Consider the following 17,915-nt stretch of genomic DNA (forward strand, 5'->3'; position numbering starts at 1 on the left):
CTTTGTGCCTCCCAATTTTTGTCTAACAATATTTACTTCCTTTTTTCACCCTGGGGAGGTCAGCGCCTTGCTGCCGGGCAAGCCAAGCCCAGTAATACCCTAAATGAAGCCTGCAAATTTCAGGCTGTTATCCTGCCTCATTTACTGTATATAAAGAGCAGTTCTAGGTGTTACATCAAAGAAGCTCTTTCTGCTGCTCTCCTCCTGTGTTTCTTTTTGTTCTTCAACTGAGGTACAATGGACCAACAGTTCTTCTGTTGTTCTCACAGAAGGAGAGGTTTCACTTCTGCCTCCTCTACTGGAGTTAGCTATGAGATCAAGTCAAGTAAGCCACCTGTAAGTCAACCTCACATGGCCACTGCCAGGTGTGCAGGAGGTAACACCAGCAGAAGTTTCCATAACTTTGGTCAGACCCAAAGGATTTCTAATTGTAGGTACAGGAGTGGAGGGATCCGTGAGATTTATGTCAACAAACAGCTCTTAGAACCTCTCTATCTGGGGGTTGATCCACATGACCATAAGGTCAAAGCAGAGGAGAAGGAACAATTGAAGCACCTCAACACTCAGTTTGCTTGCTTCATTGACAAGGTGAGATGATACTGCTTTATATTTTTGTTTCCTTTCAGTCCAAAACTAAAGAGTTTGAATATTCAGGTGCACTGAATATTCAAAATTTGATTTCCTATTGTTGTTGTTTTCTGTCCTGCCGCATCATGTGGCACTACTAAACATTAATTCTGAGGCCTTGTCTTCACTGACCAGGAGTATCCTGACCCCACAGGAGTATCCCGGCCTCAAAGCTGCCCTGACCTGCCCCCAGTACCCCAGCCTTCATTTCTGCACTGTGGTGGCTTTCTGCATCGATATCCTGCTGGGCCACTCAGTGTATCATGGGGTGCTCACGTCACATGACTGGGCACCTCATTCTGACCTCAGAATTAGTGACCTGTGGTGATAGTGGATGTACTGGGCAGTGCAGCAGAAGCCCATGCAGATAGCCATGGCAGTATGGGAATGGAGGGCTCTGGATCTTCCCAGAAAATCCAGAGTGGTGGGTAACTTTTTCAAATGTATTTTAACATTGTTATACCCTGGTCCTTGTGCAGAATGTGCCAGACATCAGCCAAATCATTCACACTGCATTTTGGGACATATGTCACCTGAAGGGAACAATGCCAGAATGGAATGGGGCCTTTTGGTCCATTCAGACAAGGTCCAAGTTATATTTTGTGGGGTTTGACCAAAGACTGATGTACATATGAATTTCAACTTGACTGATGTGTGCATGGAGGCCAGTTGTATGTATTGACTCTGATCAAAAGTCACTGGCTTTTGTATTTAGATATGATGGGAGGTGTATCCACACTGCAGAACTAAATCAGTTTGACACTACTTTAACTGCTATGACTCAATGCTATGGAATCCTGGGATTTTAGTTTTGTGAGATATTTAGCCTTCAGAGAGCTCTGGTGCCTCACCAAACTACAAATGTTAAATGGTTGGTGCTTCACCAAATTACAGAGGTTAAAATAGTGTCAAACTGCTTTATTTCCGCAGTGTGACAGCAGTTGATAATTATAGTGTTATAAGCAGTCTGCCTCTGGGGCTACATCTGTCATGGCCCATTCATAACACAGAGCCAAACTATATATTACAATGGCACACCAGGTCTGGCACTCTGTGTCAGAAAATATAGTTACCTCAGGGTAACCACATTTTCAAAAATGTAGTCATAAGGAGGCAGATTTGAAGTTTATCCTTCCATGCCTAACAGCACCTCTGAAAGGAAGAAGATGGATAAAATCCAATAGCAGGGAAAGAAAAAGATAGATATTTATATATCTCACCTTGGGAAACTACCATCAGGGACTAGAGAAGTCCCAGAATGCTCTGACCAATATGGCCAGTGGGTAAACTGGTTTAGGATTCTGAGGATTGTAATGCAAAACAGTAGCTTTTCCAGTCCCTGATACACACACTGGATGCCAGGGCTCTGCTCATAATTAAGTAGGCCAAATAACATCTTTTATAAAATAAAAATCAATTCAGCACTTTGGAGGCCCGGGTTCACATTTTGAAGAATACCGCACAGCGTTCTGAGAACGTTCTGAGAACCCGATGGGAATGGAACACATTTAAGTATACCGCACGTATGTGTTCCCATTGGGTTCCCATCATGTTCCAAATGTGTTCTACATGTGTTCCAGGGAGGGGATGGATTAAATGTGTTCCCAGCGAGCTGTAACGTTCTGAGAACGTTCCAAAAGAGGTCTGTGCAGTATTCTTATCTGTTCTCAAATCCGTTCTCTCATTCCTCCATCTCCTGATTGGCTGAAAGAATGACAGGCAGGGAGGCAGGCAGGCGAGCGACTGCAGTGAGGGAAGGGGTGTGTGTGTGTGAGAGAGAGAGAGGGGGGAAAGAAGGAGGGAAGGAAGGAAGGAAGGGAAAAGGGAGGAAAGGTGGGACAAGGGAGAGAAGAGGAAAGGAGGGAAAGAGAGAGAAAGAGAGAGGGAAGGAGAAAATGGAAAGAGGGAGAGAGAGAGAAGGAAGGATAAGCAGCGAGAAAGAGAGTGAAGGAGGAGGGCAAAACAGAGAGAAAAGAGAGAAGGAAGGGAAGGAGGGAAGCAGGGCAGAGAGCAAGAGGGAGAGGGTCTGGCTGCTTCTGCGGGGGCTTCTGGTGTCGTTTCCAGCGGGGCTCCTGTGCTGTCAGCCTGCAGGAGGCAGGGATGCCAGGGATGCCTAGGACCCTCTCCTCCTTCCCTCCAGGAAGGAACCCACAAAAGCTCCTCTGTTTGGAGCACCACACAAAAGCAAGCAAACAACTCCCAGAATTCTATATCACAGAGCCAGACAAGAGTTAAAACGGGGAGGGAAGCTCACAACCTGAAGGCACACATTACATGCACACACAGAGGAGGCAAAAGGGTGACAAGCTGCCAAAAAGGGGAATTGGGATGACAGCAGAGGATGCTTCTTTTCTAACTGGTTTAAAGAGCTGCAATGGCTGCTAGGGCTCTGCCCTTGGCCCAGTCCCCTCCCTGGCAGCTTGCTTTTCCTCGGCTTTAAGGGACCTGCGTGGAGCTCCCTTAAAGCAGAGGGAAGCCAGGCCTCCGAGGAGGGGGCTCTGCCCTTGGCCCAGTCCCCTCCCTGGCAGCTTGCTTTCCCTCAGCTTGAAGGGACCTCCGTGGAAAATGTTCTGGGAATGTTCTTAAGAAAAAGGGATGCGCTGTGCGGTAAAATGTGTTCCCATCATGTTCTCATCACATTCCACTTTCCTCATGCGGTAATATCCGTTTCAGGAACGTTCCCAGAATGTTACGACTCGGAATGTTCTGAGAATGATATGCGATAATCTTCTTTGGCTCAGCCACCAAGTTTATTCAATGGCCAACCAAGGCCAGTCCCTGAATCCTCTCTGAAAGGAGACAAAAATGGCTCTTTCCTAATTTTAATTTTACTAGGCAATAAGGATTTTTGTCAATCAGCTGAGTTTTTAATTGGCAGTTCTAGACTGACCTAAAGATGTGTGCATTTTCATGATATAGCTCCCCAGGTTTCATCAGGTTTTCCTACTTGTTGTCATTTTTGTTTCTATTTTATATTGCCATAGGTGAATGGTAAGCAGAGACAAAATTTATAAATTTCTATAACAGTAATAATAAATAATTGTTGTATAATAAATAAGTAATAATAAAAATAGAATCAGCATGGCATAGTGGTTTGACTGTTGGACTACAGAGATTAGCACACCGACTTTCATTCCTGTGCTTGCCGCGGGATGTAAACTCACAGGGACAGGTTTTATTGCGCAGCTCCGTCCCCAGCAGTACTCATGTTATATCCAACATGGGCTTCTCCCAGACTTTTTAAAGAAAAGGAAAATCCCATTCTTTAAAAGGTCTAGGAGAAGCCAGGGACAGGTACGGGATGAGTACTGCCTGGGGATGGAGCTGTGCAATAAATCCATCCCTATGAGTATACATCCCGTGCCTAGAGCATGAATGAAAAGTGGTGTGCTAATCTCCTATGACTCTGGAGACCAGTGTTCAATTCCCTGTTCGGCCATGAACCCCATTGGGTGACCTTGGGGAAGTCACACACTCTCAGTCTCAGGGGAAGCCAATGGGAAACCTCTTCTGAACCAATCTTGCCATGAATACTATAAAATGGAATTTTATGAATCTGGAGCCTGAAGACTCTTTGATAGACAGATATCATCAACCTTCTCCTCTGTTTTCCTATTCCATGTAAGCTTAGTTACTGTCCTCATACTGTAGTTACTTGATGGTAGGCTGGAGATAGACTTTTTCAACACTAATATATTGTTGTTGTTGGAAATGCAATATTACTTCAATATTTAAAGAGTTAAATCTGTCTTGGACCCTGTCTGCACAGGCCAAATACAGTGGCCTCTCTCTCGGTTCCTTTGGCAGGGAGACTGAATGGCGCACAATCCAAAGCCCGATTCTAGTGTGAGCAAATCGGATGACAGCTGTTCCGTTCCGTACCAGAACCAGATTTTACTTCTCTTACCTCTGATTTTAAGTAATCTTTATTCGCAATGTTTTCCAACAACAAAAAAACCATAAAAACTACTAATAAAAACATCATACATCATGCAATACATCCTTATTATGATAATAATCCTTATTTGCATAATACATACATTACACAAACCATTACCTTTACCTTTAACCTTCTACCCAAGGTATTTCATAACCATTCTTTCCTAAAACCATTGTAACTTCTTCCCTCTCATTTCCCTACATTTCAACAATCTCTTCACTACAACCTTATGTCATCTCCCTTCATTTCCCCTGGTTTCATCCATTCACCTCTCTGCTCCTACATGCCTTTCCCAATATTCTTCTTATACTGCTGCTTCATCCTTCTCTACTTTCTCTTTTCCTTCATCTGGAATAACTTCCTCTCTAACATCTTTTCTGTCATCATCACACATACACATACCTTCAAACTCTTCCTTACACTTTCTTCCACTTATCACCAACTCTTCCCAACCATAACTTCAGTTAGGTCATCCTTCCACATCTTGACTTCCTCCCTTACCTTTTCTGGTTCATTCCTCAAATATATTTGACGTCCTAATTTAACCACATAATTCACTCAGTTTTAAGTCATACTTCATATCTTTCTACCCCCCCCCCCCAAATTCTTTATATTACAAATTACTCTTTAATAAACAAATAAATTTATTTCTCATGTATTATTAATTATATTAATTTTTAAGGTGCCCTGATGGCGCAGTGGTTAAATGCCAGTATTGCAGTCAGTGTTGCAACCACAAGGTTGTGAGTTCAATCCCCAGGCTCCAAGGTTGACTTAGCCTTGCATCCTTCCGTAGGTTGCTAAAATGAGTACCCAGCTTGTTGGGCGCAATTAGCTTACACATTGTAAACCCCTCAGAGACTACTGAGTTCTGTATTAAACAGTTTAGATAGGTATATGCTATACTGGGAAATCTATAGTTGCAATCTTCTTTGGGGGTCTCTTTGGACTTCCATTTCTAGGCAAAGGCCAATCTAGCTGTAGTTATAAAATAAAATAACATTTTTCCAATTTTATTTTCTAAGTCCTCTTCGTAGATTCCTAGTAAATACCACCCCAGAGAAATTTGTAATTTTAGACCTAAGAACTTACTACTACACTCACTGTTTTCAATAGTTATTTGCCATTTTGCAAGTCTATCAACAGTGGGGAAATGTCCCTGGTGTTTCCTCACATTTACAACACTTACTATCAATTTATATATATATCCTAGCAATTTGTTCTGAGGTTATATACCAGCGATAAAACATTTTAAAAATGTTTTCTTTTACATTTTGCGATGCTGAATAATTTGCACCTTTCTTCCATAATTTGTCTCATTGCAAGCAACTAATGGATTCATTATATGTTAGGTTTCCTTCATAGAGATGGAGGTGATATTTAGGTAGGCAAGGCTTCCCTAATGGTTACCATGTCTGTTCTCAAAGCACAGGTATGAATGGTTTTCTGAGTATACAAGCTTGTAATAGAACTATAAAAGTTGGCAGTTAAGACATCTTACACCCAGTAACCCTCTTCAAGACAGTTATTGAAACAGGAATTTCATAGAATGTGCAAGTATCAAGGCTTAGCCAGTGATTTCAGCCATGTTCCAGTGGAAGGAATTAAGGAACAGAAGGCAGGGAACGTCTGGCAAAACAAGAAGCAACAAGCAGGCCCAGGCTCAGAAAAGAGTCTGGGATTTGTCATCCAAAATGTAACTTTTTCAAGCTCTGGCAAAGTAATCATGATTGGGCAGTTCATGCCCTCATTATGTTCTATCTATGCATGCCTTAGACTCAGAATGAATTATTAGCATCCACTAATAGATCTCCAGGTGATTTCAGCAGAAACAAAGATTTCTCATGTACAATCAATTGGCAATAGTGTGAGTCAAAAGCTAATTTCCCCTTTCTAATGGGACAGCTGAAATCAAGTAACCTTGAATCCAGAGGTATAAGTGTAGGTTTGTGTATGAAAGCATTTATTTCTAAGCTCTAGTTCTGGTAGTAAAAACAAATTGCGTGGCTTAGCAGGTTTATAGAAGCACTTATGCCTAAAACCAATTGCTAGCCCCAAGAAGAGTAGATCCATTAAATTGATAGAATGTCGCTAGTGCTGGTTTACAATTCAGCAGTTGATTCAGTGGGTTTATTATTAAGGCCAACAACCAACATGATGTAATGGTATGAGTGTTGGACTACACTCTGGAAACCAAGGTTTGAATTCCCATTCGAGTATGGAAGCACACTGGGTAAGTCACACTATCTCAGCCTCAGAGGACAGTAAACACAAGCTCCCTCTGAATAAATCTTGCCAAGAAAACACCTTGATATTTTTGGGCCAACATAAGTTGGACATGCCTTGAAGACATATAACACCAGTTATTAAGTCCACCTTCTGGAGCCTTTCTTTTGGACTTGGCTCCAACTGATGAATATTTCTTTTGTCCTACAGCTCCCACAATCCTTTTCCATTGGCCATTTTAGGTGGGTCTGGTGGGACTTGTGGGTCAATCCTCCTGAGAGCCAAAGGTTCTCCATTCCTAGCCTAGGCGTGACTTAGGAGCTATGGGCAGTACGAGCTATGCATGTATTAATTTTCAAAAGTCTTAGTAGCAAAACCCAGTTATTTCTTTTCTACTGAATTTCAGGTCAGATATTTGGAAGAAAGGAACCAGTTCCTGGCCACCAAGTGGGAACTGCTGAAATCCCACAGAAATTCTACCGTTAAGAAAGATCTTTCCCCACTATGTGAAAATTACATCACAGGCCTGAGAAGAAAACTTGATTATTTATTTCATGAGAAGAACCAACTCCAACAGCAACACAAGACCATGAAGAACCTGATTGAGGAAAGCCAGGGCATGTAAGGAACCTACTGGGTAATACAGTCAGTTCTTGAAGTTAAATTGGTGCTGATATTGAAATTGGTTCCATTTCCAGAATGGAGGTTAGGAAATGGTATGGCTGAAACCAACAGTCCTGCATCTCTTCCTTCTCCATCAAAAGTAACATCGAAACATAAGAGGATGTCGCCACACTGCAAGTCTCTTTGCCTCTTCCCTTTCTAGCCCAGTTTGTTTATATATTTATATTTATTTATTTTATATGCCACCTTCGAGTGGGAACCAAGGCAGCTTACAGAGGAAATCAGTTAAAACTTGACACAATTAAAATAATCATGTTTAAGGTAGTACAAAATTATATTAAGACCTGAATATATATATATATATATATATATATATATATAAATGTGGGGGAAACTGAGATTCTTCTGTCATTGCCATTACTTTCAATATTTAACTGTTAAAAACCTGGTTTTGAAACCCTTTCAATTCAACCATATTTGTTGTATCAAATTAGGGTTTGCCACTTGTTCTTGAAAAATTTACAAAATTCAGAATTTCCCCCTTTTAATCTTCAGAGACAGCATTCTAAATGAAAGCACCATTTTAATTCAGTATACACTCCATGTGTGACCTAGGTCATGACCATCTTCCTTTCTTCTGCTCCTTTCATAATCTCTCTCACACATTTTCACTCTCTTCAAGGTATGAAGAAGAAGTCAAGAGACGAACAAATGCAGAGAATGATTTTACCTTGCTAAAGCAGGTGAGTGATCCTTACACAATAATAATAAAAATGTAGGAATAAAAAGGTTGACATGTACAGCTTATAAGTATTCAGAGGAAAGTTAAGGAAGGTCTGCTTCCTAGATGCTAGTCTGCTTCAGGATAGAAATGGATCTGTAGCTCCTTTCTTAGGCTGCTGCCTCACTGAAGAAATAATGCAATTTGACATCACTTTAACTGTCATTGCTCTATCCCAGGGGTAGGCAACCTTTTTGAGCTGGGGGCCGGGTTGCTGTCCTTCAGACAACTGGGGGGGCCGAAGCCAAAAAATAAATAATTAAATATTTTTTTTAAAAAAAATTAAATATATAAATAAACCAGGACAAATGTAGGACAAATTTTTCAAATGGAAGACACTTTTTTTAAAAAAAATGGAGGACACGTGAAAATTTTTTTTAAAAAAAATGTTAATATAAATGCATGTTTCTGAGGCTTCTATAGACAAATGCCCCCCAAAGGCCCCAGCGGCAATCGGTGGCAGGACCAGGCTGGGGACCGGTCCCAAGACCTTCCTGGGCCGCATCCGGCCCGCGGGCCGCAGGTTGCCTACCCCTGCTCTATCCTATGGAATCCTGGGATCTGTAGTTTGTTGTGGCACAAGAGCTTTCTGACAGAAGAGATATATTACAAAACTACTAAACATTTCACAAAATTACAAACCCCAGAATTCCATAGCATTGAGCCATGATAGTTGAAGCGGTGTCAAACTGCATTAATTCTGCAGAACAGATGCAGAAAAAGTAAAGAATAAAGTTAATAACATAAGTTTTTGTGGACTCAGCCTACTGCATCTGATAAGGTAGTCTGAGGAGCAGTACAGACCACCTAAAAATGGTGGACTGAAAGCCCCTGTTTTTATTCCGGAGGGTTGCTGCAGCCGCTAGACTGTGCAAGGTCCCTCCGGAGTAAAAAGAACCAGTTTTTTCCGGGTTCTTTTACTGGTGCCTGAGTTATGTCATGAGTGCACCAATGGCGCACTCGTGATGTAACGGACATGCTATGATGTGTGGATGCTATGTGTCCATTACGTGAAAATGGCAGCGGCCATGCAGACAGGACGCCGCCATCTGGCTGCCACCATTACATACCAGGGTTCTGGACCATGCGGTTGCTATGTGGTCCAGAACCCTAGTATCGCTTCCACCATGCCCCTTTTGGCCCATCTGTCTCGGGTTCTCTCAGGGAGCATCCAGACTGATTGAAAAATCCCAGATTTTGTTCCTGTTATTTCCGATTTTATCCTACATTAAAATAAACTGATCTGGGGAGCTGATATAAAACGTCTCTAATCATACTGTGGGCTGACAGAAAATTGTTTGGAATTAAAAAAATGTGTATGGCTCTCCCAAATAATATCAGAAGAAACAGGAACAAAATCTGGGATTTTCTGATCTTTTAAATCAGTCCAGATGCAGCCTCAGTTAGTCTCAAGGTGCTACAAGGTGGAATACACCTTAGAAGTGTAAAAATGAAAAAACGAAAACAAAGATCGTCTTTGTTTACAATAACACTTTTTTCTGTATGAACACACATATACCTTTCATGTACAAATCCCATTTTTGCTTGTTCGCAATATCTTCATTGCAACCAACTGGGACAGAATTGTACATGCATGCCACACATGGACAAGAATCTTAGCAAGAAAACAGGGCTACTATCTAACAAGCCTTAGCATCTGAAAATGAGGAATACCTTGGAAGAAAGTAAGAGTATTACATACTCTTCTGGAAAATCAGAATAATTTTCTGTATGAAGATGTATTCTTCCATTTTTAAAACTTTTTTTTAAGTTAATTTGTTGTTGGATTCACCCTCGCCACACTCTGCCTTTGAATTTACATACCTATTTCTTTCCATTTTTGTCCCTCAGGAAGTTGATGGGGTATTTAAAGAGCAGAAGGAACTGGAACACAAGAGAGAAGTGCTGAAAGAAAACATTGCTTTCTTGGCAAACTTCTTTGAAAAGGTCTGTCTCCTTTCATTGTAGCCATCAGCTACTCTCTTCCTTAAATAATGATAATCCCATGGCTACATAGCAGTTTAATTAAATCCATCAGCATTTTGTTCTAAGTAATTCAAGGTCTGTATTTGTATTCATGTCATAGTACTTCAAGATGGCTACACATCTGCCACTTCTTTGCCCTCTTCAGTTCTTCCTGGCTTCTTCGTGCAGCAAAGGTGACTGGTGGCTTCCATGGGTGGGTCTAGAGACTGGACAGAATGTTCTGGGCTTCTCTTGGAGTATTCTGGCCCCAAAACTGCCCTGAATTTCCCCTGTTACCACTGCACTCCAAAGCAATGCCAGACAGTTGTCTACACATGCATCCTGCTGTGTTGTCTGACACCAGCACCACTGGCACAAGTCGATTTCTTTAAGATTGAAAACAAAGCATTGAGTCATTGAGCCCTTGGTGGCACAGTAGTTAAATGCTGGTACTGAAGCCACAAAGAAAGTTGGATCTTAGCGGAAGTCTCCAAGGTCTGCTCAGCCTTCCATCCTTTTGTAGATCAGTAAAATGATTACCTAGCATGTTGGGGGCAATTGGCTTACACATTGTAAACTGCTTAGGGAGTGCTTGTTCATTGATAAGTGGTATAGAAATGTTTTTTTTTAAACCATTGTAAGGCAGGGATGGCCCAGATCCGATGAGGAACTGTTTGGTCATGAAGACAGTCTGCAGTCAAATGGCCCATGTAGATATGCCCCATGTCAGCAGAGCACTGAATCCTCTTTGGGATTTCTCCCAAATTTTATGGGAGAAATATGGAAGCTGGCCGAGATCATAATTAAATAGAGAAAAATCAAGATACTTATAGTGAAGGGAAGTAGCAAGCTCCTTGTCCCTCCTTTCTCCTGGTTAAGGTGGCTACTACTCAGTGAAGAAGATGAAGACAACTAGCTGATTGCAGCAGCAGGGATCTGTTAAATATGCATTTGTGTTAGCTATAATTTTCACAGCATGGAAAAGTTACTTTTTGGGCTACAGCTCCCAGAATTTGGTCAACCTGGTTGGAAAGGGTGGTTCTGGGAAGTGTTATCCAAAAATAAGTCTCCCAAGTACTGGTACTAAATATATACCTCAGCCAGTCAAACATACTTTGAGCCTGTGTACAGGAATAAAGGAAAAAGACTGAACTAGCTCTTCCTTTTCAGAACATTTACAAAGCTTTCTATTAATTAAGGCTGTAAAGGTGGTATTTCTCACAATATAAAACATGTGAATCATGTTGTTCTCTACATCAAGATAGGCTGTTGATCTCCTTTTTGTTGCTGAGAGTTAAGCTATCACCCAGATTCTTTGTCACCTGCAGGAACGTGAAATGTTGAAATCTGGTTTCAACAATACAGCTGTGGTGGTCAACATGGACAACAGTAGATGCCTGGATATGGATGACCTCATCCAAGACATTGAAAGCTGGTATCAGAGCATTGTTCAAAGAAGCAAGGGAGAAGCTAATCTCTTTTACTGGAGCCAGGTATGAGAAAGGGACATGGGATGGGTTATGGTAACTAAGAAATCTATAGTTCTGCTGCTGCAGAGTCCTAGTCATGAGATGCATCTGTGCCTGTGTGCCTTCAAGTCATCTGTTGACCTATAGTGATGCCATGAATTAGATAGGATTTTGTTAGAGGAGGAATACTCAGAGGTTGTTTTGCCAGTTCCTTCTTTTGAAATGTACCCTACAATACCTAGTCTTCACTGGTGGTCTCCCATCCAAGGACTAACCAGGGCTGACCTGCTTAGCTTCCAAGATCAGATAGGATCTGGTGCTTTTAGGGTATTTAGTTAGCTGACCAATAAAATATAATAAACTAGGCCCTAACATACTCTTCTACATCATGGTGCATTCCAGATGTGTGAGACTATAGCTCCCCAAATCCTTCAGCCATGTGAGAGTTGCACTAGTGCCTTCAGCTATTCAATTTTCTTATTATTGTCTACCAGGAAACTAAAAAAAATTAAGTCCAGTTATTCCAAAGAAAAATACATCCATGTTTTCCTTACGCTTTCTTCATTTCAACAGTTTGATATAGGTTGGAAGATAATTGTATTGCTGCTATCATGAAACAATTTTTATTTTATTTTTCATTTTTAACAAAACATGACAGCAAACAGAATATTAAAACAACAACAAATAAAAACAATGTCAGAGATAATAAACCCTTAGATGTGGTTATTTTGTTCAAAAAGTAGAAATCAAATCATAACGCAAAGTAATGCCCTGGAAATTATAGACAAAAGATGTGTTCAGGGATCCTGTAAGTCATATTTCCATAAAAATTTAGATGAGATTTGAGGTGTCTAGAAACCAAGTCCCACTGGATGTATTCAATAAGTGGATGCCAAATCATGTGGAAAGTCAATCCAGAGTCTAAGCATTTTACTCTATTATTACTGTCTGTAATCTTCTCCATTAACCACAGATCCGGTAAAGTTTGACTTTCCAGTTTTCTTAGCTATATTGAGCCTATCAACAGCCAGTAGGGGAAAAAAAGTTCTTTGTGTTGTGGGACTTTATTTTCATCTATAAAAAAAGGAGAACAGGAGCAGGAGTGGTGATTATTGCATGCTTTGTTTGTATGACTGCATGCAGGGATCATGAAACAATTTGATGTTTAGCCCTTTTGCTGAAGTGTTACAGTCAGCCACCCAGAGATCTCCTTCATGAATCTTGTGTATCACCCACCAAGTGATGGTTGTACCCATCAGTGATTGGCACTGGCAACCTCTGAAAAAGTCCAACCCAAGATAATTTTCTAGACATTCAGTTTGGCTTCAGGCCACATGTGGCCTTAGTGCCTCTTTCTTTGGGGGCCAGTTTTCAACCAATGGCCCCATAAAAGCTCCTGAAATATGAGGAAAATGTTCAGAAACACCCAAACATGCAAACCCAACCCCAAATAACTGCCCCAATAAGCCCCCCCCCTCCCTTACCCTTCCTGAAGTGGCAAACAGAAGGTGTCACTTTCAATCACTGTTCTGGAAGAATATAGCCAAAAATGGAAGCATTTTGGTGTTCTGTTGGGAGGGATATGGCCCACTAGGACTTAGGGGAGAAATAGCCCCAACACCCAAACTGTTGCTCAGCCATGCTAGTGATTTGGGTTAAGTGATAAAAACAGTGAACTGGAGGATAATCATGATGCGTGTTGTAGGAACATGGGAAGCCATCTTATATGGAGGCAGACCATAGGATCATCTAGCCCAGTATTATCAATTCTGTCTGGAAGTGCATCTTCCAGGTTAGAGGGAAGAGTTCCTAGCCCTGCCTGAAGATCTGTGGTATCCTTTGATGCTGTCCCATCCAAACACTGAAGTCCAACCTTGCTTAGCTTCCATGCTTGAAAGAGATTGGATGAATCTAGGGTAATAAAGATGTTTCTTTGCCTGCTAAGTCTTTTTGAACAGCTTCTTTCTGTTAATAAGCTTCAGTTTAATCAACTTTCCAACAACCCGTGTGTGTGTGTGTGTGTGTATCAGTCTTAGGTTCAACTGAAGGCCTAAATTCTATTCCTGCAAGAAACATGCTGCTATAGACTCCCCAGCAAAGATTTCTTTTTTAAAAAATCATCATGGGAAACATCCTATGTGCCATTCTCAGTTCACTCTCCACTTATCTCTGCTCCATATGTAATCTGTGTCAAAAAAAATTCAGTGCTTATTTACAGAAGCTTTGGTGTGATTGATGCTCCGAGGTGGTGAGGAGAACCCTTGGTTAAGGAGATCAAGCCAAATTTCTCTATAGACCTAGGAAAAGCCTGAATATTTCAGCAAGTGGCCATGCTGCCTACAGGATTCTGGAAGTTGCAGTCCCTCCCCCCTGAAAAAAATGAAACCTCAGATCATTTCCTCTCTTCTGTTCGAATCCACCCTTTTGCCTCTTTTCATGTTTTAGTACCATGTTAAATTACTCTTTTTCTTCTGCCTTTTGTCTGAATATTAGATGGAGGATCTCCAGAGCAAATGCTGTCAGTTCCATGAGAACCTGAGAAAAAACAACAGTGAAATTGCTGAGCTGAATCGCTTTGTCCAGATAATGAGATACCAAGTAGGAAATGAGAAGAAAAAGGTAGGGAAGTTTTTGTGTTTGCAGGTGTGAGTCAGGACTGCTTCGTCTAGATCTGCTTCTTCTGCTGCTACTGGTGTGCTGATCAGGAATGAAATAGTAATGTGATTTGATTTGATTTGATTTCTATCCCGCCTTTCTCCCTGAAAGGGACTAAAGGTAGCTCACAAATAAAAATTCTAAAAACATATTACAATAAAACAGTTAAAAATAATATAAAAACAATATAAAATTACAAACATTAAAAACACACTAAAACCATGATACCCACCCCATATAACAAACACCCAAGACACCCCAAGATTATACATTAAAAGCCTGCCTAAATAAAGCCGTTTTTGCTTGCCAATGAAAGGCAAGCAAGGTGGGGGCCAGCCTTGCTTCTTGTGGAAGGGCATTCCAGAGGGCAGGAGAAGGTTATGCAAACAAGGCAGTAATAATAATAATAATAATTTGTTTTATTTATATACCGCTATTCCAAAGATCATAGCGGTGAACAGCAAGTAAGCTAATTAGCAAGTAAGCTAATTTGCCCCCAACAGTCTGGGTACTCATTTTAGCGACCTCGGAAGGATGCAAGCCTGAGTCAAGCTTGGGCCCTTTTGCTGGTCTTGAACTCGCAACCTTGTGGTTTCGAGTGAATGGCTGCAGTACAGGCATTTAACCACTGCGCCACCAGTTCATCAACATGAGAATTCATTCTAGTGGATATATGAAATGGAGGTCACATAACCTGAAAAGGAAGAGAACAGGAAGATTCAACAGGTCCTCCAACAATACCACAGACACTTCCTCATGTCTATACCGTGCTTAAAGGTTCTTCTAAAATAGTTTAGGTGGACTTGTAGGGGAAGATGCTGACCACTAATTTTATTAGCATTGAGCTAATACTCGATGGTATAATTTGTGGGAGTAGAAGACACTTATAGAGATCACTTTGCCCTTGTGAAAATATGTGCCTTTGCATGAACTGAGGGTTTGCCCTAATACATTTAGCACACGGCAGAAAATCCAATTGGACAAAAGCTACCTTTCAGAAAACCTTGTCCTCAGTGAGTGATCAAAGTCAAGTTACTGTCCTAAGCTCTGGGAACATAGGATAAAGCCCCAAGAAATTCTTTGATTCCTCAGAATCACTGCTGGAATGAGAAAGTATTAAATCTGACATTAACTTTGGTATCTAACATGACTTTTGGAAGTCTTCTCCCCTGTTTTGCAGGTTGCTTCTCTGCAAGCTGCCATCAAGGACACCAAAGAACTTGGAGAACATGCTCTGCAAGATGCTGAAGCTAAGCACAAAGAGCTTCAGAACAGTGTGCAGAACTTCAAGGACAGATTGGTTGCCCTTGTGCGGGATTATCAGGATCTCATGAACACCAAATTGGCCCTTGATATTGAAATTTCAACATACAAGACACTGCTGGAGGGAGAGGAGCAGAGGTGAGGGCAGCATACAACATCCCAAAGGAGGAAGGTTTTTTGTTTGTTTGCTGAATTTCTAGCCTAGAGAGATGTAATTTACTTATCACATGCTACTCTCTAGCATATTTGAGAGTAACCTTTTTATGTAGTTCAGATAGACATCTTAACAGGAACATTGTTAACTTAGTGTTTACAGTGATGAATCCTCTATTATTAGAAGAAATGTTGTTATCATCAATTTCATAGTCTATCAGATATTACCAACCAGACTTTGGGACCATCAATGATTCAAATTCTATCCAAAATTTTAGGAACCAGTGAGGTATCTATGGGAAATGTGGCATGTTCCAAACATTGTTGTTTTTTGTAACTGTACTATTGTTATCCGATCAATGGTGATTTTCTTCAGATGCGCGGCCCCAATTCATTCTGTTCATTGGGGATTAGAGATTGCACTTTACTTAGAAGGGATCACACAAATTTGAGTCATGATGGCTGTACTCTAGGGATGTAAAGAACATTCATACACTTTCTCATCCTTGATGAGAAGGAGTGTTTCAACACAGGCTGCCAAAAATGCCCTATGCCTGCAAAGGTTATTTTGAGTGACAGCAAAAGTAAATAGGGATTTTGCCCTCTTCATATTCAGTGTTTTTTCTTTGGGTGCATGTGGATGGGTTTTGAACAACAACAACAAAAATGCAGAGAGAATATATTTTACAAAAAATATCATCTTTTCTGTGCAAAAGGTTTTTGAAAGCCTGGAAATGTGAAAAATTGTGCAAAAGCTCTCATAATCTCTCAAACAGCAAGGGAAAAAACCTTTTGTGTTTTGTTTTGCATTGATAATAAATGAAGATTTATATCTCAAGTAATAAAGGGACAAGGAGTAAAGGGACAGTAGTGGTTTGGGGATATAAAAGATATGATGCTATGGAACTCATAACTTCTCTGTCTAACTTTTTCTTTTTCTCTCTCCCTCTCCCCCTTTTTCCTGCCATGTTGTGAAACAGAATCTCTTCAGGAGTTCCTGTGAATGTGGGTAAGGAACTGGAATTTTCTCTTCTCTAATCTGAAACATTCCATTTCCTTGAATTATCTGTTTCTAAGATACATAAACCCTTGGGAGAATCACTCACTGAGCATATCATTCTCTTACAGCTGTGGTGAACAATACCTGTGCAGTCCACAAAACGACTCATCCTATGAAACCATAGACTGAAAGTCAAGTGAATACTGACTGCAAATACGGAGTGTTATTTTTAGGACTAGTAGTTGAAACTCTAGTACAATTAATCCTCACATAAGCATGTCTTGAGTTTATGGTTATATAGGGAATCTGTGCTGCTGAACACAGATATGAATTGGGATTTAGATGTAATCACATGAGACAATCTCTATCTAGGAACAAATCCACAAAGGGTGGGGACCTTTGTCTCCCCAGATTTTTTGGACTTCAGCTTCCAGAAACTCCAGGCAGCCTAGCCAGTGCTAATGGATTATGGTAGCTGAGATCCAACAACACCTGGATGGCAACAGTTCTCCAGCATTCACTTAAACTGTTCCCAGTCTTCCTTACAGTTAGTGAAAACAATCCAGCTTTGTAAGTTATGGCTCAAACTTGTCTTGTTTCAGACCAGCCATAGATAAGATAAAACCACAGTTTGTCAGGTTTGGTGACACAATAAACTCTAATTAATCAAAAATAGAAATGAAAGCTTCCAAATTCTTGGTGGTGGTGGTGGTGGTGAGAGAAAAGCATGAGTCTGAGAGAGGTTAGGCTCTTGCTCATCATAACAACTATGACTTAAAGTGATGTTTCAATGCAGCTAATATGTTTCCAAACATATTCTGCAGATTCATCATCACAAAATAGCTACAGTCACAGGGTGGTTTCACACACACACACATTCATTTCTCAAGGCCTGCACAAATGAGCAGTGACTGAATTGACTCAGAATCAGGGCTTTTCTCATGTCGATCAAGTAATTTCAAATCTGACATTCACCTGTGAACAATTGTCATTGATTGTAGCACCTTTGAGATTAACTGAAAGAAAGAAGTTGTCAGCATGAGCTTTCATAGACTAAAGTCTACTTGCTCAGATGCATCTGAGAAAGTAGACCCGAGTCTATGAAAGGTCATGCTGTCACATTCCTTCTTTCGGTTAGTCTCAAAGGTGCTACTAGATTTCTCTGCATATTGATGGCTATACCTTTCAACTAACATGGCTATACCTTTCAAT

General features: G+C 40.8%; 1 protein-coding gene across 1 annotated transcript in view; it reads left to right on the forward strand.

The window, feature by feature from the left end:
* Window positions 1-237: 237 nt before the first annotated feature.
* LOC121920458 (keratin, type II cytoskeletal 2 oral-like) overlaps window positions 238-17,915 on the forward strand; it is a 38,156-nt gene continuing 20,478 nt past the window's right edge. The window contains exons 1-9 of the mRNA XM_042447598.1: window positions 238-588; window positions 7,200-7,414; window positions 8,100-8,160; window positions 10,050-10,145; window positions 11,492-11,656; window positions 14,126-14,251; window positions 15,468-15,688; window positions 16,684-16,712; window positions 16,832-16,854. Coding sequence (XP_042303532.1) covers window positions 238-588; window positions 7,200-7,414; window positions 8,100-8,160; window positions 10,050-10,145; window positions 11,492-11,656; window positions 14,126-14,251; window positions 15,468-15,688; window positions 16,684-16,712; window positions 16,832-16,854 — 1,287 coding nt within the window. The remainder of the gene's footprint in view (window positions 589-7,199; window positions 7,415-8,099; window positions 8,161-10,049; window positions 10,146-11,491; window positions 11,657-14,125; window positions 14,252-15,467; window positions 15,689-16,683; window positions 16,713-16,831; window positions 16,855-17,915) is intronic.

Source organism: Sceloporus undulatus, chromosome 2, assembly GCF_019175285.1.
Source record: "Sceloporus undulatus isolate JIND9_A2432 ecotype Alabama chromosome 2, SceUnd_v1.1, whole genome shotgun sequence".
NCBI classification, from domain to species: domain Eukaryota; kingdom Metazoa; phylum Chordata; class Lepidosauria; order Squamata; family Phrynosomatidae; genus Sceloporus; species Sceloporus undulatus.